This window comes from Lichtheimia ornata (genome assembly GCF_029851405.1).
Source record: "Lichtheimia ornata isolate CBS 291.66 chromosome Unknown scaffold00013, whole genome shotgun sequence".
Taxonomy (NCBI): domain Eukaryota; kingdom Fungi; phylum Mucoromycota; class Mucoromycetes; order Mucorales; family Lichtheimiaceae; genus Lichtheimia; species Lichtheimia ornata.
The window spans coordinates 67,368-89,582 of NW_026695333.1; the positions used below are offsets into that span (position 1 = coordinate 67,368).

Below are 22,215 nucleotides of genomic sequence, written 5' to 3' on the forward strand. Positions count from 1 at the left end.
GTAGCAACAAAGCTCAGGTGATTCGAGAATGTGTCTCATTATTGTCGGGCAGAATCGAATCAATTACATCACCCACTGCTTGTGCAACGAAACGCAGCTGTCATCTGACACACGCACACATACACATACCCCTTTGGAGATCACCCATAAAGAGATGATGGGTTTCAGTAATAATCGCTTGTCGTGGTCAATACCAGCACTAGAGAATACGTTCATTGTTAGCTTTAGCTGCAAGCAAATAGGATTGAACAATCAAAATTGTATTTGTAGTAGATCATGCATGGATAAGGCTTATGTTGAATAAAGAGAGGAGCCAATATCATGGATGCGATATTACGCCCAATGATGTATGATCCATATGCTTCTTCGTTCATGTCATCGACAAGCCAATTCCTTCTATTTCTGGATGTGTAGCTTTCGACATGACCTGTCAGCTATTACTTCTTTTACGCTAGTAGTAGTTGTAGTCATCTAAAATGCTCAGTTGTTGCTTAACCAAAAAGCATGCTTGTGTTATTGTGGCGGGTGGCACTATCTTAAGACCCATGATTGAAAGTACATTGAGATGATGAGGATGGTAGGGAAAGAGAGAAAAAGATGCTTGCTATATTGGGATGTGGGGGCCATGTGCGCGAAAAGGTGAACAGTAGTCATTATATTGCATGACGACAATGATTGGTTGCCCGGGATATCCCATTTAGGCCCTGTCGGTGCTTGTTCTTTTTGCATTTTGATTCGTGCCTCTTATTCGTCGTATGTAGCAATTGCTGTGTTGTGCTGTGCCTGCATCTCCTTGTGCCGCAAGTCGTTTACTTATATATCCCAGCAGCAGCGGCAGCGGCGGCGTCAAAAGGCAGGCAGCGCAGCTAAGCGTCATGCGGTACTAATCCCTAAATAGGACATAATATCACATCGTCGTCGTTGTCTATGCCGATTGTGTGTGTGTGTGTGTGTGAGGTGAGGTGTGCGTGTCTTATGATATATATAAAACGTTCAGCTGCTTCTCCCGCATATGTTGCTCCCTTTCTTTTTCCCTATCGCTCTCTTATACACTCTTACTCAATTCTTGTTGCTCTTGTAAAGAGAGCAGCCCCATCACCAACAAACTAAACATACATTTACAACAACAACAACATCCCATTTTCACCCTTTATTTCTCCACAAAGTACAATTCTTCCTTCCTCTTTCCCAATTTGCTTATCGACTCTAGTCTTTTTATTTTCCATCAATAACCATATTGCGTTCTAATTCTACTGCACGCGCTCGCATGTGTGTGTGAGTAGTAGTTCCTCCTCCTCATCCTACCAACATCCAAAACCTCCTCTGAACCCAACTCACCAGCAAAAAAAGAGTGCAGCAGCCCAATGTCTTTGCATCGTCAACGATCGCGCGCCCGTATGGGTGTTAACCGAGCTAGCACTATACCGATTGTCAATACACCTCACCAAGATGTCAATACGACGGCAGGGTCGACAATCTACTCACCTTCCATTGAGGAATCACTGCAAGACTGGCTCTCTCGAAGTATATCAGAAGCAAGCCATTCACCCACTATTCTCGATTCGACATGTTGTTGCTGTGGACACCTTGAATGCGATTCGTTTGAGAAACTGACAGCTAGTGTGCGAAAGTTGGAGGGAGACGCTCGTCTTGCTGCTGGTAAGGGTTTATTTCCTACCCTTCTTCTCATCCCTCGTTTTTCTTAACCCGCCGAAAGCGCCATTTGCCATCCACCACGCGAAAATGCATGATCCATTCTATTTCTCTCTCTCTCCCCCTTCTTCAATGTGCATCATCTTTTCCCATCATCCCATCCCCTCCTTTTTTCCTTTCTTATGGATGGGACGCCATGACGACGATCTCCTAATTTCTTCCGATCATCGTAGAAATCGGGCAAAGCCTACTTCACAAGCATGAGACTTTTGTGGTGGAATCAAATCAAATCAAGGATGCTTTGGAACAAGAGGTATATTATCAAAAGACGTGTTTGGGAGTACACCTGGGGTGCTACAACACACAAACGCGCGAGGCATACTTTGTGTAACCGATGGACTGAAACAATATTGCCGTGTTTAGCTTGAAGAATCACGCGAAAAGCAACGACAGCTGGAACAACTCCTCGAGGATGCAGACAATACAAGAAAGGAACTCATTGAAAAGAACAACAAAATGACCTGGGAGCTACAAAAGACTGAAAAGGTAATTATGGAATGCTTTTTGTTGTTGTTGTTGGGTCAAAAGTTCTCATCATTGGAAAATAGACGCTGCGTGAAACCGTATCAGATTTGGAGGTAGCCAATGCACGCTGTGTACAGCTTTCCAACGACCTGAAGGCTGAGACGATTGAAGTCGACAAACTTCGGATATTTAAGTTCATGGTACGGCAAGCAGACATTCGTGAAGAGAGTCTACGTGCAAAGGTAAATGACATAGGCACACTACAGGACGAGTGATGGATGGTGGTTGATAATGGATTATGCATAGTTGGAGGATACAAAGCAAGAGCTGGCTATTTCACGCAAAGCGGAATTGACATTGGAATCCAAGCACAAGAAGCTGAAGACAAGATATGGTAAGTAACGGATGATACCACCCAACATGTTATGTGTATGCATCAAGCAGCATCTGATCTCCCTTTTTTCTCTTTACAAATATGATAGAAACGGTGTGCAGTTCATATGAGAGACTTAAGACAAGCCATCAGGAGCTCGGAATCACACCCGATGACAAGCAACTCAACTTGGCTTGGCTACGAGAGTCGAATGAGAAGCTGCGGAATGATGTGCTTAAGGTAAGAAGCAGCAGCAGCAGCAGGGGCAATAATGGGAGAGTGGTGGTGGTGGAGGATGGTGACAAAGGAGAACCGACAGATCGACGGAACTTTTTCTAATGATTTGCATATGTATGCATTGCATCTATATTTAATAGCTGACATCAGCCATGGCCATTCCACAAGCAGCAGCGACAGCATTGGGAGAGGAGGAGACCCAACAGCTGAGCCAGAGTCAACAACAACAACAATCACCACAGCTGATCACGCTTATCAAGGAACTTGCATCTGCCAATAGCAAACTCAAAAGCGACTTGATTGAATGCCGCGAATTGTTATCTGATACACGCCATGAAGTGATTACGCTCAATTGCCGCATTGAAGAGTTGGAGAGAGGAGGCAGTCCAATGGAAGAACAACAACAATTGGATGATTGGATAGGACAACATCCCACATCTACGACTGAAAAGAGTAGCAGCAGCACATGTCAACATCAAATGCATGATGACGAAGAGGCTCGGTATCTAAGCATCTCAGCACCCAACAACGATCAGAACAATCACGCGATGAATACCTCTCGTTGGAGACTACGCAAACACCAAGGCAACAAACCACCACGGATATTACGTCGTTCTACAACTATCATCAATGCCAGAGATTCATCACAATCCACTCCTCCTCCATCTTCCAATTTGAGACAAGCGCCATCACCCGCTTCATCAGCATCCATGCCTACTCGTAGCCGTGCGACATCAGTAGTACACCATCATTTCCATTTGCATATGCATCAGCAGCATCAGCAGCAGCAACAACAACAACAGCAACAGCATGTGTCAGCCTCACCTCCCTATCAACAACATGAAAAGGACGCATCATCATCATCTTCACCTCCATCACCACCTGTTTTGGAAGAAGACAGTGTAAGACATGCTGCATCCATATTAAACATCTATATGTTTCTAACACTTTCACTTTATTTAGGATAATGTTGTGGTTGCACAGCAGCACCATCAGCATCAGCAGCAGCACCAAATGCCCATCATGAAAAACTCCATCTCTTTAACATCTCAAGCTACCACTGCTGGTACCCTTGCTAGCGAGCCCATTGCTGAAGAGGATGATGGTGGCACCAACAGCACACCGTATCACATGTTACAGACCCACATTGCTCAAACTTTGGAACGTTTACGAGCCACCGATATCCGAGCCCTGAATCGACGACTACGCCGTGCCTTTGATATCATTGAACTAAGCACCATGAGCAATTCGATCATTGAAAATATTCTTGAGGACATTGAAAACCTTCGAGATCGCTTTACATGGGTTGATCAACAAGATGAAGAAGTTTGGCGACACGATGTATCCATGGAGGATTTCTTTCCAACAATGCGTGCCATTCAAGATATCCTATGTGAAGTGGGTCAGCTCCGTATCACCATGAATGATCTTCAAGTGGAGTATGTCAACAAGGTCAAGGAGAGAGACATTCGTGCTGAAGAAGAGGTCTTGAAGAAACGTGAAAGTCGACGTGCAGCAGCGGCAGCAGCGGCAGCAGAACGAGGTGCCTTAGCTTGGCTCACCAGTGTGTTTCAATTGGGTGGTCATGGCAACAATGGTGGTGGTGGTGGAGCAACAGCAGCAGTAGTAGTATCACAGCAACATGATCCATCATCAAGAGATAAGACGTTGGTGCGTTCAATATCGCATGAATCCATCACTGCAAAATACATCAATGATCGACCTTCATCTTCATCAGCAGCAAAGCCAACCGTGATTCGTCGCAAAAGAAGTGATTTGGATCGCTATGGTCCACCGTCGAGCTTCCCAAGGACACGTAGTAGTCATGGTGGTGGTGGTAGTGGTGCAAGTACAAGTCAACCTCGTCCAATACCCTATCCATCCTTACGCACGTCACGTAGTGCAGGAGGTGGTGGATCATCCTCATCATCCTCGGTAAGACGATCCCGATCACTGCAGGTCCCAGCACTTGAATATGCAGCCGTGCGGCGTAAAAAGAGTCATGCCCTGGGTCTTAATGCCTCCATCGTTGACATTGGTGCTCGTGGTACATCGCCTGACATTGACGGTGATTGGAAAGTGGGTGGTACCACCTTTGGTGCCACCAACTGGCTAGGCAGCAAGTGATCTTCTTCTCTCTTTCCCTCTTATTGTATACAACACATTTTATTTAATTCGCATGCCATGTTCCGTCACAAGAAGCATGCTACATACCCAAATTCCCCTTTTTTTTGTTCATCCATGTCCCCCTTTTTCTTCTTTACATGTTCCATCTATACACACCCAAACTCTCCTGCTCATAGCTGCCCAAACACACCACGTACAACAACTCGCAATACAAAATGTAAAATGTGTAATTATTGTTTCACTCAACAACGCATGGGATGATGATGGTATCATGATAAATGGATAAAGTTATAAAGGTTGGGTCCAAGATGGATGGGATTGAGATCAAATTGTTGCTGCATAACTATACTACTATGCAATGCATTTGCATGCAAGGGATACTAGGGTGCTATCGTAAAGCTAATTTGCTAACAAGTGCACAGCCAAAAAGTCCACCATCTCATCTTTGACACCCTTAAGGCCTTTATGAGCAGTACTTTTTATTATGAAGCTATCAAAAAGAGTATGAGCTTCTTACCTTTTAAACATATCACAATGACGGCAATGACAATGAAAGAGTGGGATACAATGAAACGCCTTGTTCATTTTCAAAGAGGCTAGGTGATGGGGTAGCTAAAATTAGTGCTGGTGGCATTGTCCATCTTCAAATGATGTCCTATCATCATCACAACTTCTCCAGCTATTCCTTGTCCAAGAGATTACTGTGCATGGCATTACAAACAATGAAACCACCCAATCGACTTTGCAACCTGGCATTTCCTTTTAGAGCAAAGTTATCCAAGAGCTAAGGCACCAACAGCTATAGCCCATTCCTATACAACATGTGCCTAACGTCAGGATGAATCCTTCATAATAGATGTACAAGAAGAATGCATCATACATTGTGTGACAAGGAAGGGCTAAAAGTGCATTGGCTGCTCAACAACAAGGAAAAGACGACCATTTCAAGATATTTGATTGTGTGATGAGTAGTAGGAGCATATAAAGGAGACATGATAGTAAACGGCATGTTGTGATGAAATATGATTACCCAAGCAAAAGGAAAAGGTAGTATTAAATACGAGTATTGATATTAGGTTTCTTTGTCATACGAATAAGGGGGGTTGGGTTAGTAAAATGGGCAAGCACGGATGGGATCGACGTGCATGAATTTTAGAGGAATACAATCATGTCAAATTTGATCTGCTTTATACAACGATACGTATCAATCATGGACGCGTTGAAAGAATTCCTTCATCATGTGCACCAAAGAGGAAGAGCGAGTGACACACATCCTCGGGTCATGCTTACACCCCCTTTGTGACCCACACGCACCACCACCAGCTGCTGATTTCATTATATGCCTTGTAACAGGAGAAAGACTGACTTGTATTCTCTCTCTCTCTTTTTCTCTTTCTTCCACACCGATCACATCTCCTCCCTTTTCATACTTTTTCCCCTTGTTACACACTCTTCGAGCATATCATAAACGCGCGCCATGAGTGCAATCAGCGACCCTGTACACGATACTCAATGCACCTTGTCATCGCATGCGACCAAAGAATCTTCCGAACACGAGTCTGATCTCACTGAAATGACGGCCAATACTTCAATGACACCCGAACGATCCATAACGAGCACGCCACCGCCACCTCAAGCCATGAACAATGCAAAGATATCATCACCCAATAGGCAGCAACAACAACAGCAGGAAATTCGACAAAGCTATATGGTTGTACCTGAAGCTGTGCCGGATGTAGCCACCGAGATGAACAAGTGGTTTGCTGATGCTGACAGGTATGAAGCAGTATTCATATGCACATGCATGCATGCATCCTTCTTACATTGGTATCCTAGATACGGCTTCTTGGAAGATAAAACTGAGATTGATCCAAAGTAATTCATCTTTTCCCGCCCCCTTTGTAATGATCGCATTGTAATCCTCGCTCACTCACCTATGATAGATCCATACAAAAAGAAGTCGAACGATCATCCAAATGGCATGCCATGGCTGAACCATACTCGGCGAGACAAGAAATAGTACATCGATTCGATATTCACAGTACCAAGGTTTGGGTCCATCTCCACCACCCCGCCCCCAGGGTACAAGGAGAAGAAATCTTACTAACCACCGCGACGCATGATGCATTCTATTAGTTTGTGAAACGAGTCTACAAGGGTATTCCTGATTGTTGGCGACGTGATGCATGGTAATTGTGTTTGGAAAAAGATACAAAGAAAACGCTAATAGGATACTAAGATGGCTGGCTATCATTAGGTATTGCATGTTGACGGATGAGTTACGCACGGCAAATGATGATGATGATGATCTCCGCATGCGATACAAGGTAATCAATCTCCTGAGGATGGGGGTGAGGCGCGGTGGCTATTGTTTTCGAACTCATCATGGTAGTAATAGGAGGAATTCTTAACGGAATCATCATCACACGAGAGGCAGATTGACTTGGATATCCCGAGAACCATGTATGGTCATATCATGTTTCGCCAACGTTATGGTCAAGGGTAAAGTATATACATCTCCGAGATGTACAAATCATGCAAGGATCTAATAGCGTGGATTTTCATCAAGGCAACGGGCTCTATTCAATGTCTTGCGTGCATTTTCGATATATGACGAGCAAGTCGGCTATTGTCAAGGAATGGCTAATGTTGCTGCTCTACTCCTCATTTATTTCGAGGAAGAGGTGGGTTACAGTATCAATGGCGGCGCGAATGATGATATGAAACCAACCACAGTCTTCTTTAGAAAGCTTTTACAGCGCTAGTGCACATGTTTCAACGTGATGGTTTGCACGACTTGTTTGTCCCAGGATTCCCGTCTTTGATGGAAAGCTTTTATATTCAAGAACGATTACTGGAAAAGAATCTACCGAAACTGGCAAGGCATCTGGTATGTCATCTGGTCATCCATGAAAAGAAGCTCCCCACCAGCTGATTGTTGGAATCCAAATATAGCATGCCAAGGATGTCAGTAGTGCAACGTATGCAACACGCTGGTACATTACTCTCTTTACGGGTGGTGTCGTTCCATACCATACACTTTTACGAATACTGGATATTTATTTTTTGGTTGGCTATGACATCTTTTATTTCGTTGCATTGGCATTGTTGAAAACACATCAAGGTATGATGATAGTATTGTATTCCTCCTCGCATATACTAATATGCCTGTCGTCATTGTAGATCGATTACTTAAAGGCAACATGGAGGATTGTTTGGCGATCCTTGGATCTACCCTGTCAGTAGAGGATGATGATCGGTTTATACGCCAAGTCAGGAAATTATACACCAGCAACGCCTCAAAACAAACAGTGAAGCAATTCAAGGAGCAATATCGAGCACGAACGCACAACACAGCTTTATGGTACGATTTTTACAGAGCTTAGGGGATGGAAGGAGCTGAATGGAGAGAGCGTGAAAGGAAGAAGGAGGATGTGAAGGGGTGTGGTGCGTGTTATGTGTACCTGGGGGTCATCATGAGATTGGATGAGAAAAAAGTTGTGAACTTTGGGCAAAAGGCGCGCGCACACACACTCACTTACACCGTATCCCTTACATTTGGCTTGTAGATCGATCCTTTTTCACTCCTCCACCACCACCCACCACCATCATCGCATTTCATCCATTACGCACTCTTCTCGACACAATCCACCCTATACAGCAATTGCATTGACACATTCTTTTTATACACCACGGCATACACATACAAACGATACAATTGGATAGGAGCAACGTTAATGTAATATGCATGCAAGCATTGATTTTAAATTATTTACTCTTAATCTCACTCTCCATGTAATAAATTCTAATGATCTGGATTCATCCACCCAACCCGCCCATTTGAATGACATGCATCATGTAGGATGCACACCTGAAACCGGTTTTCTTTATGACTGCATGTACCTACCCATATCATGCCAATATGAGTAAGAGAGTGCAAGGGGAGGAGGTGGTTGATGAGGGAAAATGCCCATCCTTCTCCTTCATGCACGCCTTTACCATACGCATCTTCCAAGGTTCGTGCCGTATAGCAATAAGGGATGTATGTATTATCTCGGCAACACAAAAAAGATGGGCTTTGCGTGTGTATGTTTCATTTACTGTGATCCCTAAGTATGACCGGCGATGTGCTCCAAATGTCATCGAGACTTATGAAAATGTTCAGGAGCACCAGGGCCAGTTTTCTTTATGGGAGAATACTATGAAAAGAGCGCGATAAGAAATGTGGCCCATGCATGAGACGGTTCCTTGATCCTCGAGAGCACATGTGTGTATGTATACTAATGTATGTTTCCCCCCAAAAACGAAATCAGAAGGAGAGAAGAGTACTATGTAGAGGGGAAATGTGAGAGAGTGGAAGAGAATGGTGTGAGTGAGTGAGAGTAAAAGAGAGCGAAATTGCATGCATGCTCAATGACAGAAGAAATGGCGGGATGATAAGGCACGGTCCATTTGTGTTACTATTCTTCACTACAAGTAATGCTGCTTCTGCTGCTTTGACGTCTCCAGGGATGAAGGGTAAAAAGGGGGACACAACCAATGGGAGAAGAAGAGATGTCGCATTTAGTCTCACTCCTCAACAATGTATCGTGGAGGAACGAAATAGGAGATGGCTTTACACACACACGCACACACACACACACACACACAACCATCAACACCCGGTAAACAAGAGCGTTTAGGCCATTTGCCCTTGACTTTCCCCTGCACCTTACCCCTTAGTTTTTCTCTTTGGTGTTATTTTTCCCTTTGATTCGATCATGTTTAATTCACACATGCCCGTGTATCCCCCATGGCAAATGGAAAACAGGCAAGCTTGACACATAATCTATCTCAAGAATGGAAGTGGTGTGCATGCTCCAATGTCAATTATGCATTGCAGCAGTAGATCAAGAGTGACGTGTTTACAGGAACAACCAAAGCATGCTTCATGTACATGAGCTGGGCTAAATGTATGTATCATTATCGCTTGCATAATGATGGCGTTGTTGAATAACGTGTATGATTAGCCCACTACTGCTATACCGATAGCGGCGTTTATCAATACGTACACGCATATTACAATACATCAACACGAGCTTTTGCTTTGGACTTTTGCATGCAAACTTTACTTTCCCCAAGGGGCTCACGGGCACACACACATATTTTACTCGACGTTCACCCATAATCCGGAGGAGATGAAATGAAAAATTCTATCGTCATTATGAGGATGATAGGAAAGGGAAACATATGGCGAGGGACGTGAGCATGGTTTGTGGTGATGAGGAGATTAGCTCTCTCTCTCACTCTCACTCTCATGAACTCTCTATCTTTATTACTCGAGTACTACGCTTCTTTATGGAACGATCGTCTATGCTGCCCTTTATCTTTTGACGTGAAGCACTGCTATAATGACGAGGTTGATGAGCATCAGGAGAACGTACACATCACACTTATGCAACCACGCACTGCTGCAGCTACAGCAGCAGCAACATTGATGAATATGCGTGTTAGATATGGTTGCACATTCGTTATTAGGGGCATACTTCTTACCGTGCGTGTGTCTCTTTGTGGGGTTAAACGCTCGTTTCATACAAGGTGGTGGCTGCTTCATTCATATAAAAGGGCGATCCTTTTCTCGTTTAATGCATTTGCTACATCTTTCTTTCCTCCGTTTCCCACTTTTTGCTTTTCCACCTTGTTACTCGTTGCCATGGAAATCTCAGAAATCATCAACCAATCCGGTGCATATAGCAATGATCGTCCTTTTCATTGTCGATTCGATGGCTGTGATAAAAGCTTTGGTAAAGCAATTCTCGAGGGAAAAAAAGAGTGCACGGCAATATGGCTTACCGATCCTTCCATGTTTGATCAATAAAGCTCGAAGATCCGATCTTGTGCGACATTCACGGATTCATACCAATGATCGACCCTTCAAGTGTCGTCAATTCATGTGCAATCGCAGCTTTATTCAGGTATGTGTGCCAAGAAAAGAATCCTAGTGTAATAAATGCTCACACTTTTGTATATACTATAGCGATCCGCATTAACGGTACATATGCGAACACACACAGGCGAGAAACCACATGTATGCGAATACCCAACATGCAGCAAACGATTCAGCGACAGCAGTTCTCTTGCTCGTCATCGGTAAGGATTCGGGATCATTGTCATAGCAACAGCCTATTGATGAGGGTTGCTTTGTAGACGTATCCATACTGGCAAGAAACCCTATCGATGCCCAGCCGAAAATTGCAGCAAAGGCTTTGTACGTAAAACGGCATTGATCCAACATATGAAACAGGAGCATCCAGCTTCTGGATCCACTAGCAGTAGTAGCAGTGAAAATGAAAAGAAGAAATCACGTATACAATGGCTTCCTTTTTTGGATGAGCGTCGCCATGCCATGGATCAACATCAGCAACACCTTGGATACTATGGCGTTTCTCATGGATATATGGATCGATACACAGCCTGTGATGCATGGCTTGAGCAACAGATACACAGCCCTTCTTCTTCTTGCTCTTCCAGCAATAGTTCCTCCCCCTCTTTATCACTCGTCAACCCCCGTTGGGGAGCAGAAACGAGGCACACTTACCAACAACAGCATCATCACTACCACCACCAACAGCATGTGCTATCCTTGTTTGAAACACCAGTAGCGCCTCCCTTGACCCCTCCACAACAACACCACCACCGTGTGATGATTGATTCATCATCATCAACATGCAGCACAAGCAACACTCCTCCTTCATATTTTTACCACCACCAGCATGCCAACGCAATGGTGATCCCATCCCGGCACCCTGTTAAACAGCAGCAACATCATCACAATGCACCAGTGCAATCATCTTGTATAAGTTTACCAAGCATTGTGGATCCGACAACAACTCCAAATTGCAATCGACGTCCTTTTGCCTTTTTCTGATGAAAGATACATATACATACATACACTCACAACAGCACTTTTTCAATGTAATGAATACATCATCCCCACCACATATACGCTCCTTCTTTCATTTATCTTTTTCGCCATCTGCATCCATAGGATGGTTTTCTCCCTCTATGATATGACATGCATAGAAACTCAAAGGGTTTCTCTCTTCCGGATTGCTGGATTTTTATATTACAACATCTAAATAGAGAATGGTGGTGGGGGGGTCAATGCATCATCATCCACATATATATGTATGTAGCCCAATGCTCATTCTTCCTTATGTATACGAGCGCGTGTAAATAGAAACATACAATAAACCCTTAAAGGAGATGTTGAGAATAAGAAAACAATTCACATGGTCGTCCATCTGCATCATTCTATGCTTCTTAGTATGTAGATGCATGGTAAATATGGTGTGTTTCATTAAAAAGGAGACAGCTCCTTCATCTGCTGTACAGCCTCGTTGATGGGTGGTTTGTGCGTAAGGGACTCTTTCTTAATTTATACACACGTATCAAAAGGAGCATGCGTCAAAAGGAACCCAATCCCCTCGTCGTCATTTCATTGCCTTTGTCCACCTCCCACAGAAACAAACAAGCAGCCAATGCTGTTAATTGACGATCCTGACTATTTAGGAAACGTGTGCCCTTACACAACCAATGCATGGAAACAACAACATTGAAGGGGGTAAAGGGAAAAAAGTAGTAATACAGACAATGGGGAAAGCAAGGTGTGAATGGATGCAGGCATGGTAATAAGAATAATACCACCACCTCCAAGAGGAGGAGGAGGAGGACACAATAAGACCATGATGACGGTGCTGAATCTCAACAATGACACCCAAGCAGTGAATGAGACAACAATCATCCATGAACCCAATGCTTGTATATAATCAAGCAGAGAAAAGAAAGCGATCTACCATCCCACAACTCTCATTTTATTCCTCTAATGATTCAACAACACTATACTTTAGCATGGCTCAACATGGCCACCTTGGCATTAATACCGGTCCTGGTGACAATGTGTAAAGTTCAAGCATCCATCACCTCGACAATAGCAGCAGCACAAGCCATTGCACATCGTGGATGTGACGATATGAATGCAGCAGCAGCACGTGTAGTAAGCATTCCAGCGGTGTTGCGTGAACGAGCTTACACCGAAATGCAAACAACAGCCGACAATTTGCTGCGTGGTTTAATTACAGCCATTGATACCCTTGAAGGCATTGTTTTATGGATCATTGGACTATACAAGTCGACGTTTCGATGCTTATTGGGTCTTGCTGTAAATGGAGTGATGTCCGTTGTGTCGAAAATTGCCGGCCCAGTCCAAGAAACGGCTGAAAATATTCTTCAAGGCGGTGCCAATGTACTCCAACAGCTTGTCGGCAATAATCAGCCGAACCAGCAGCAGCCAAATGTGTCACTAGGTGACTGGGCAGGCGGTATGCAAGATGTGCAACAAAAGGTGGAACAATGGACCAAGGGAGAAAATGACCCATTGAATGCCTTGGTGAGTGCACCCTTTGAAAAGATCAAAGAGGACATCCAAGCAAGTTTGGGACAATGGAAACCACCTCATTACAACAACAACAATGAAACCGCCGGTGTAATAGCATCCTCCTCCGATGAAAAGATGCATGCAACAACATGGTGCACTGCTGAACCACTTGTCAATGCATTGGATGACACCAAAACAAAGCTGCATACCGTCATTTGCATTTGCATTGTGATTGTGGTGCTCTTTATTGTTGTTATTATCTGCATCAATATGCTATACATGCGTCGTCGATCTCAATTTCTCACCCAATGGCGACGTCAACTTGCATATGACCTAACAACACACGACGTCAAAGAACAAGATCGTGCTTTGCGAAAGGAACAACAACACGCCCTTGATCAAGAATTGGCACTGTTTGGGGATGCACATCAACACGCTGCAAGCACTCTGTTGGATCCTCATAGTCGAATGGCAAGGTGGATTCGTACATTGGCCATCCACCGGTATGCCGTCTATTGTCTTTTGGTGGGCGTTGTCGGTCTTGTTGGTACCTATACATTGCATGTGATCATAGACAAAGTACTGGTTGGGCTCACACCGGGGTTTGATGCAGCTGCCAATGCATGGACATCCGACGTTGCTGGGTCTGCTACTTCTTCCGCTCTACAGCAATTGGATACGCAACTCGAGGAAATCAATAGCTGGATCACACACGCTGAGCAAGATATCAATGAACATGCATTTGGCGTGGTGCGATCCATAGCAACAGCAGCCAATTCAACATTGGGTGTTGTGACGCAACATGTCACTGACTTTGTACAAACGACGTTGGGCGGTACTATTCTCGAGCAACCAGCCAAAGATATATTGGATTGCGTGATGATGTTCAAGATAGACAAGATTGAACAAGGACTTGGTTATATTGTACGTATATCATTGTTGCCAACAAGAAGGACTATCATGTATCATAAACTCATTCATGCACTTATTGTAGGTACAGCATGCCCATGTTAACTTGACTCGATACGAAGCAGCTGATGTTCGTACAACCATCCAGAGCAGCTTACAAGATATGCAAATTGCACCCATTCATGACATGTGGCAATCGTTAAATGATGCAGTGACAAGGACTATCCAAGGCGATTTGACCTTTTATTGGGTGATGCTTGCCATGTGGTGTTTGGCGGTGGTGTGTGTTTTATCGACATCCATCATCAACAAAGCATTGAATAAGAAATAAAGAGTGTAATTTATATGTTGAAGAAAGGGGAGGCGATATGGGAAAAGGATGTGACATGTGGTTGTGTGTGGTTGGGCTATTATCAGCTGAAAAAATAGAGACAAAGCGGCGGCACCAGTGCGTCTTGTGGGTTAATCCATTCAACAATCAAAACCCGGACGCGCTACCCGCTGGCTATTTTATTCTTTCCATACTCTTCCGCCCTCTTTCTTGCACAACATAACCAGATTCAGTTATCATGTTCATCATCAACTGGTTCTACGATGTCTTGTCCTCCTTAGGTAACCGTTTATTCACTAGATGGGGGGTAGTGCCTTGCTTGGGCTCCAATGACTCATCCCAACATCACGTCTAGGCCTCCTTAACAAGAATGCAAAGATTCTCTTCTTGGGTCTCGATAACGCCGGAAAGACTACTCTCTTGCACATGCTCAAGAATGACCGTCTTGCCACTTTGCAACCTACGCTCCATCCTAGTAAGTGTTTCACGACGATAAGGGTCATTACGAATCTGCAACAACAGACTTACACGCGTGTATGTATGTGTGCGTGATATGTAGCTTCCGAAGAATTGGCTATTGGCAACGTCAAGTTCACAACCTATGATTTGGGTGGACATCAACAAGCTCGTCGATTATGGCGCGACTATTTCCCTGAAGTTTCAGGCATTGTGTTCCTTGTCGATTCAGCTGATCACCGCCGTTTCCCAGAGGCCAAGGCAGAATTGGATGTAAGTATCATTATCATCATCAAAATGGGAGCGGGAGAGGTGTTTATGGATAAAAAATGAGGGTGGATAGGGTGGTTTTTTTCATCTCAGTAAACGCTTATTTCCATTTCTATAGGCTCTTCTTGCCATTGAACAGCTCTCCAATGTCCCCTTCCTCGTCCTTGGCAACAAGATTGATGCTCCCGGTGCTGTGAGTGAAGATGAGCTTAGACAACAACTTGGCATGTTCCAAACCACTGGCAAGGTAGGATGATGTGTTGTTCTTGTATACATGTATATGGATGCTTATCATTGTATACGCGTTAGGGTAAAGTGCCTCTCAAGGATATCCGACCTATTGAATTGTTCATGTGCTCTGTGGTGATGAGACAAGGCTATGGAGATGGTTTCCGTTGGTTGTCACAATATGTGTAGAATCTTGGCATCATATCTTTTTCTCTCTCTCTCTTCCTCCCCCTTTTTTCATTTTCTTCTTTTAGCAACTATCCCAAATACGACAAAAAAGTATCCCTATTCCATGTTCTCTCTCTTTCTCTCAGTGATTGTACCGCATAGTGTGATTTGGTTTTTGAAAGAAGGAAATGTATCTGGTTATGAGAATTCACTTGCTTGGGTCGATCAATTTAGAATATTCGACATCATGTTTTATTCGGGGAAGGTAGAAATCGAGATCCATTTTTAGGCATTCCAAGAATTCGTGCATTATGTATGCCAATGCTTTTCTTGATGAAACGAACGCCCCTCGAACAGAGTGCAACTTGAGCATAGCAAGTGATTTGTGATAGTAGATGGTGGATGTCATTGTTTGATGACGGGTAATTTGTTTATCGCTGATCCTGATTTATGCAAGGACAATCATCACATAGGCACTTGGGAACCAGGTATTACTGTGAAGGCCGCCCACCAATCCCAACAACCGTTTTATCACTCTCACACGCCCACCGCTGCCATGCATATATAAACAAGATGAATGTTGTCACCCACTCATTTTGCTCCCACACTCCTCTTTCCTCCATCATCTTATCATTCTTTGATTGCTGACACCTTCAAAAGCTCTTGGTAAGTAATCATGGTGGGTAGTCTTCTTTGTAAGCGATCCATGTACTCATATTCGTGGTGGCATTTAAAGTTCCATTGCCGTCCTACTTCCATTGTTGGTTGGTGCCAATATGATAGCTCTTTACTATGGTAAAACCCAAGATCATCTTGCCTGATGAAGCCCACACCCGTTCTTTTAATGGAGGAAGACCACGCAACGAAAAGCAGTACACGAAAACGAGCTTCAACCAAAAACTAATGACGCAAAAGTCACGAAGAAGGTAAAAAACAGTGGCAGCTACCTCCTGAGATGCATATGCAAAGTTCGTTTTGATGACACGATCCACTACTACAGTCCGCATACCGGTGATGATATACAAAACGGCCTCCCTGCAATCAAGCTTAGAGGTTGTAATCAGTAACAAAGAAGCACCAAGGCGATGGCCAATATGGGCAAGGAGATGATCAAGAAGGTGGTCAAGGTCAAACGACTCTCGGATGATGAACCATCACAACGTACGAAGAAATTGGATTCTACATCATGTATCATTATTGGCATTTGTTGCACACATGGATACAGCAGCCATCATCCCTTGATTGAATGAGAACCTTTCGAATATCCTTCATCATGACGTTTATGACCATTAAACCTTGAGAGTAGTGGCATTTCATTTCAGTATTTTCTTAACAGGCTATAGCAATGTTATCTATGGTGGGTGGTGGGGTGGATGGATCATGTGATATGCGGATATTGAAATGGGATGGGATGGGAGGAGGAGGAGTCAACCAATTCTCGTGACGCGGCGACCAGTGAAAGATGAGAGCCAAGGTCGGTGTGTCTCTTTCTTTCTCTCTCACTATTTCTCTCTAGACCAGCAGCCAGTCGCCACCACTCTTTTCCCCCACCCCTTATTTTTATACTCCATGGCTGCACTACCACCACCACCTGAACCCACCATCGACTTCCATTACTATGACCAGCCAAGTACGATCTCGTACTTTGAAGCCATCGTCGACAATCTACGTTCCGATCTGCAATCCGAAGGCGTCGACACGACCCTGACAGCTCCAGAGCTAGCCCATTTCACAGCACGTTTCCAACAATTCCAGCAATCTGCTCTAGGTCGTGCAGCTGCACAAGCTATTCGATCCACCGGTGTCAATTCATTACCGGCGCGTATCCCCACCTCATTTCTTGAAGCCAACCAACCACTGAGCACATCCTCCCCATTGTATTTTGTCCTCAAGGCAGCCTATCTCTTTCAATCCGACAAAGGTATCAGCGATTGGCAATTCGACGCAGCAGAGGAAAAAGACACCTATGTGGAATTGGTCAAATACATCACGCGTTATCTTGAAAAGCCGGCCAAGGTCTATCGCGTTCCCATCGTTGCATTTGATCATGAAGTGGATCCTGGTAACAAGCAGCAGCTTATTGGCATGGTCCAAGCCATGGGTGGTAAGTGGGGTCTATTGATATACGTGCAAAAGGACATGTGGGTTGATAGGATACATGTATGAATTTAGGTGTGATTGCTGGTAGTGCCACGTTAGCTACGCATGTGGTATACAAGGAGAGCAACAACGTTGATACGACACGAGCTATTCGAGTGTTGGACAAAAAGGATGGAAGATTGCTAGTGCATTTTGTCAAATGCCCTGATTCTTACAACCAATGGATCGATGAGGCTGACAAACAACAATATCACGACGTGACCAATGAATCCAACAACAACAACACTACGACATCTGATACATCATCTCCAGTCAATGTCACAGCCAATTGGGTATTGGATAGCTTTGCATTCAATGAGTGGGCCAATGTCAAGGATTATATTTATGAGGAACCAAGGACGAGCTTGAAACGATCTGTAGACGAGGCATCATCATCGCTGGCCGACGATTCCAACCCTGCAAAGAAATCGCGTACGCCCAATCAGGAAGAACAGCAGCAGCAACAACAACAGCAACAACAATCAACTGACAATAATGAAAAGCAACAAGCAACAACCAATGGCACGGTGAATGAGGCAGCAAAGCAAAAGGAGATGGCCAAGAAGTACATTGCAGTCCAAACCCACGAGATTATCATCCCATCTTATGCTGCATGGTTTGAACTTGGATCGATCCATGATATTGAACGCCGTTCACTTCCCGAGTTTTTCAACAATCGCAACAAATCAAAGACGCCATCCGTGTATAAGGAATACAGAGATTTCATGGTCAACACATATCGTCTCAATCCGCTCGAGTATCTTACCGTGACAGCTTGCCGAAGAAACATGACCGGTGATGTTTGTGCTATTATTCGCGTACATGCATTTTTGGAACAATGGGGATTGATCAATTACCAGGTATGTGAAAATGACTATTGGGATGAGAGTTAGGGAAAGACACTAACTAGTAGGGGTTGCCTTTTTGTTTGTAGGTGGATCCTGAAATGAAACCATCCAACATTGGGCCTCCTTTCTCGGGTCAATTCAAGGTGGTTGCTGATATGCCAAGAGGTTTTGTCACCAAGAAGAAGGAGGCAAATGGCACAGCCATGGATACGGATACTGAGGAGGGTACCAAGAACAAGGAAGATGAGGATCATCAGGATAAGCCAATGTCTCCAAGGAAGGAAGAGGATGAATCCAAAGCCAATATCAAATTGGATTCCAACATGGAGTTACGACGTGACGTTTACGACAAGGCATCGAGCAAAGTGGAGTGCAAATCATGTGGCAAAGAATGTGGTCAAGAGCGATACAAGATTGATAAGGGCGTCTATCTATGCAATGATTGTCACAAAGATGGAAAGGCACCTTCAGACACATCACTGGAAGATTTCAAGCAAGAAAAGGTGGCTGCACCATCCAAGCCATGGACTGATCAGGAGAATGTATTGTTGATGGAAGGCTTGGAGATGTATTCAGAGGATTGGAACAAGGTGGCGGATCATGTGGGATCACGTACACGTGACGAGTGTATCTTGCATTATCTTCAATTGCCATTCGAGGACCCCTATGTTGACACCGAGATTGCAAAATTGGGCTTACTTCAGTACGATCCTAGCCGCCAAACTGAGAACCCCATCATGTCCGTTGTTGCCTTCCTTGCGTCCACAGTGAAGCCCGAGGTAGCAGCAGCAGCTGTTGGTCAGGAACCCAAAGAACGTGCAAAGGATGAAAAGGAACAACAAGAACAAGAGGAGAGCAAAAAGAAAGAAGAAGAAAACAAGGAGGCACGTCAATTGACACACACATTATTCCGTACCAAGTTGCAACATTTCCAGACCAAGGTTGCTCAATTTGAGAAACTTGAGAGCATTGTGGAAGATGAAAGGCGAAAGTTGGAGAAGGAACGACATCAAATGACCATGGATCGACTAGCCCTTAAAGCAAAGATTGAACAAGTGGAACGCGAAATGCTAAAGCGTGGCAACACACCCAACAGTATCACACCTGCACAAATTCAACAACAAATTGCAGGCGGCATGATGCCTGGTGGATCCAACATGTATATGAACCCTGCTGCTGCTGCTGCCGCCGCCGCCGCCGCCGCTGCACACGCCGCTGGAGGACAACCCAATGCACCACAACCACATCCAATGCAAATGCAACAACAACAATACCAGTTACAGATGCAACGACAAATGCAACAAGGTCCAGTATCACAAGCACCGGGACAATTTCAACAACAACAGCAAGCACCACAGCAGCAACAACAACAACAACCTCCATCATCAGGCCATAATTTCAACATGATGTCGTTTTAGTTTTATTTCTCTATCTTTTGTCCATTTTACCCCCCACCTCCTTGTTCCATTTGCTTTCTCTTTGCCTCTCTATCTCTCTTTTTTATACAAAAATAACGAAAAAATGAAATTCGTACAAGACAACAATAGCATTAGATATCTATTTGGCAACTCGGTTGTAAAAGTTGGCACGTTTGAGTCCCATGGCAGTCTTGTAGGGTGCAGTGATAGGGGGTTGTAATGGATCGAGCGATGCATGAGATGACTAGAGTAATGCCTATAAGCAAAAGAGTCGACTTTCAATTTTACTTTTCCACTTACATCCAAAGGATACGTGCGATCAGAGTCGTAGCCACTATCATAGCATACCACAGGTCAATTTCAATAATGTTCCAAAGCTCTTTTCCTCCTCTTGACTACTCACTTTAAGTCACCACATGCAATAAACGGCACAATCACCCGGTTAGGACCAACCAAGTCGTTCATTTCATCTACAATGAAAGAATGAGAAATACGAATACCAATCAGGGATCACTACATACCATATTGCATATCAAGCAATGGATTTGCCATTGTAGGTGTGTAATCCTTGGGGGGTTGATAGCCTTGGCAAACAATGAATGCCTCTACAATGACGATATTAGAATTTCATTCAACTCCTTTCCCCCAAATCATACCCATCTTACCTATACTAGAATTTCGAGAGCTGCGTGGTTTGCTGCATGTCACCGTAGGGAAGAAGATCTTGAGCTGTGAATATAACAAGGTAATGTCCTTTCCTCGGAAAATCTTGGCCACAAAGGTTCCACCTGGTCGCAAGACGTGTGTAGTAATGTTCAATGCCTACCATGATCCTCCATAAATACCTCTCCTTTCCCATCATGTCCATCATCCACTTACTGCTAATAAAAGTTGTGCTTGGATATATTCGTCCATGTCGTGAAGACCAGTGACTAGTGATACGCATTTAGATGTATTTCATTTTGTTGTTGCTGCATAATAACATACCATCGGGAGCACCATCACATACGACAAGGTCAGCCATTTCACCTTCAAAGTAAGAAATGATTTGCTCGGCAGTGGACTTTTTGGTAATATCGCCTTGTAATTGGATCACGCCATCCAAAGGAGCCTACACATACACCAACATGGTCAATGGATGATGATGGTATCCTTCTATCATCTTGTAACTTACCATAGCCTGCAAATCAACGGCCACAATCTTGGGTTCTTGCTCTTGAGGATTCTTTGCGTGATTGTCTCTATGGAATATGACATAGGATGAGCAAGGTATCTTTTCGCATTGAACAGCAAACCACATACGCTAGCTTTTTGGAGAGTACTTGAGACCAACTTCCTGGTGCAGCACACAAGTCAACAGCACGGTGGACACCTAGCTCATTCCTTTGTCAGTCTAAGCAAACCGAATAGAGCGAGAGACATAGAGAGAGAGAGATACACACCTTCAAACAAGTTAAAGTCCTCATCGATCTGTAAGAGCTTGAACGCACTACGGGCACGCCAGCCTTGTTCTTTGGCTAATCGGTAATACTAATAGAGTCCATTGTTGGCCATTCCTTCTTGGTTGACAACATGCGTCGTTGTTACACTCACCACATCGCGTTTGTCCTTGGACGATTTACCCATGATCGATCAGAGTGAAGCAGTAGCCAGAAATTGAAGCGGGGAGTTGATGTATTTTGGCGCCACCACTGCTCCCAGTAGAAATGCGATCTTGGCCAATGATCACGAGCGGCACGTTCCTCCTATCTTGTAATGCAACAACAACATCAATGATATACAACAGCAGGAGGAATCCCACCAGATTTTGCCTTTGCATGTCGTGAGTTCATCCTGCCTGCTATCAAAATAGCCACCACACCATGTCTTTGGTTTTCGATACATTATACACGGCGGCGGATTGCATGATGATAGCTCAGCCCTAAATGAAGATTATCACTGAAGATGTAAATTCTTGGATCATTCAAGTGTTTAGAGTATAAGGAAAAAGAATAAATAATTTATGTACAAAGAAGATAAGGTATAAGAAACGCATTATTTACAGTAATAAGGGTTGGTAACTTGCAAATGTGACATGTTAGCCTTTGTTCTTGCATGTAGGAACGTGCGATGTTGGA

At 44.1% G+C, this 22,215-nt stretch overlaps 7 protein-coding genes across 7 annotated transcripts; 6 read left to right on the forward strand and 1 right to left on the reverse strand.

Moving 5' to 3' along the window:
- Positions 1-1,364: 1,364 nt before the first annotated feature.
- On the forward strand, positions 1,365-4,915 carry O0I10_003780 (uncharacterized protein; the record flags this gene model as incomplete). The annotated part of the gene is made up of 8 exons (XM_058483847.1): positions 1,365-1,659; positions 1,887-1,966; positions 2,077-2,199; positions 2,262-2,420; positions 2,485-2,572; positions 2,661-2,791; positions 2,929-3,690; positions 3,752-4,915. 8 exons carry the CDS (start codon positions 1,365-1,367, stop codon positions 4,913-4,915), a joined length of 2,802 nt encoding a protein of 933 aa, XP_058345236.1.
- Positions 4,916-6,392: 1,477 nt separating this feature from the next.
- O0I10_003781 (uncharacterized protein) lies at positions 6,393-8,301 on the forward strand (the record flags this gene model as incomplete). The annotated part of the gene is made up of 10 exons (XM_058483848.1): positions 6,393-6,691; positions 6,752-6,790; positions 6,859-6,964; positions 7,052-7,104; positions 7,173-7,242; positions 7,314-7,417; positions 7,485-7,599; positions 7,662-7,805; positions 7,871-8,039; positions 8,099-8,301. 10 exons carry the CDS (start codon positions 6,393-6,395, stop codon positions 8,299-8,301), a joined length of 1,302 nt encoding a protein of 433 aa, XP_058345237.1.
- A 2,888-nt stretch (positions 8,302-11,189) lies between these two features.
- Positions 11,190-11,822, forward strand: O0I10_003782 (uncharacterized protein; the record flags this gene model as incomplete). The annotated part of the gene is made up of 1 exon (XM_058483849.1): positions 11,190-11,822. The coding sequence occupies one exon, from the start codon at positions 11,190-11,192 to the stop codon at positions 11,820-11,822; it is 633 nt and encodes a 210-aa protein (XP_058345238.1).
- A 957-nt stretch (positions 11,823-12,779) lies between these two features.
- Positions 12,780-14,571, forward strand: O0I10_003783 (uncharacterized protein; the record flags this gene model as incomplete). The annotated part of the gene is made up of 2 exons (XM_058483850.1): positions 12,780-14,255; positions 14,326-14,571. The coding sequence occupies 2 exons, from the start codon at positions 12,780-12,782 to the stop codon at positions 14,569-14,571; spliced, it is 1,722 nt and encodes a 573-aa protein (XP_058345239.1).
- Positions 14,572-14,809: 238 nt separating this feature from the next.
- On the forward strand, positions 14,810-15,714 carry O0I10_003784 (small COPII coat GTPase; the record flags this gene model as incomplete). The annotated part of the gene is made up of 5 exons (XM_058483851.1): positions 14,810-14,852; positions 14,927-15,046; positions 15,131-15,300; positions 15,416-15,544; positions 15,607-15,714. The coding sequence occupies 5 exons, from the start codon at positions 14,810-14,812 to the stop codon at positions 15,712-15,714; spliced, it is 570 nt and encodes a 189-aa protein (XP_058345240.1).
- A 1,548-nt stretch (positions 15,715-17,262) lies between these two features.
- Positions 17,263-20,098, forward strand: O0I10_003785 (uncharacterized protein; the record flags this gene model as incomplete). Its single annotated transcript, XM_058483852.1, has 3 exons — positions 17,263-17,797; positions 17,866-18,692; positions 18,767-20,098. 3 exons carry the CDS (start codon positions 17,263-17,265, stop codon positions 20,096-20,098), a joined length of 2,694 nt encoding a protein of 897 aa, XP_058345241.1.
- Positions 20,099-20,237: 139 nt separating this feature from the next.
- O0I10_003786 (ribosomal RNA large subunit methyltransferase J) lies at positions 20,238-21,724 on the reverse strand (the record flags this gene model as incomplete). Its single annotated transcript, XM_058483853.1, has 11 exons — positions 20,238-20,342; positions 20,399-20,432; positions 20,502-20,568; positions 20,620-20,703; positions 20,764-20,920; positions 20,978-21,030; positions 21,086-21,209; positions 21,273-21,339; positions 21,401-21,470; positions 21,541-21,628; positions 21,692-21,724. The coding sequence occupies 11 exons, from the start codon at positions 21,722-21,724 to the stop codon at positions 20,238-20,240; spliced, it is 882 nt and encodes a 293-aa protein (XP_058345242.1).
- Between the last annotated feature and the right edge of the window lie 491 nt (positions 21,725-22,215).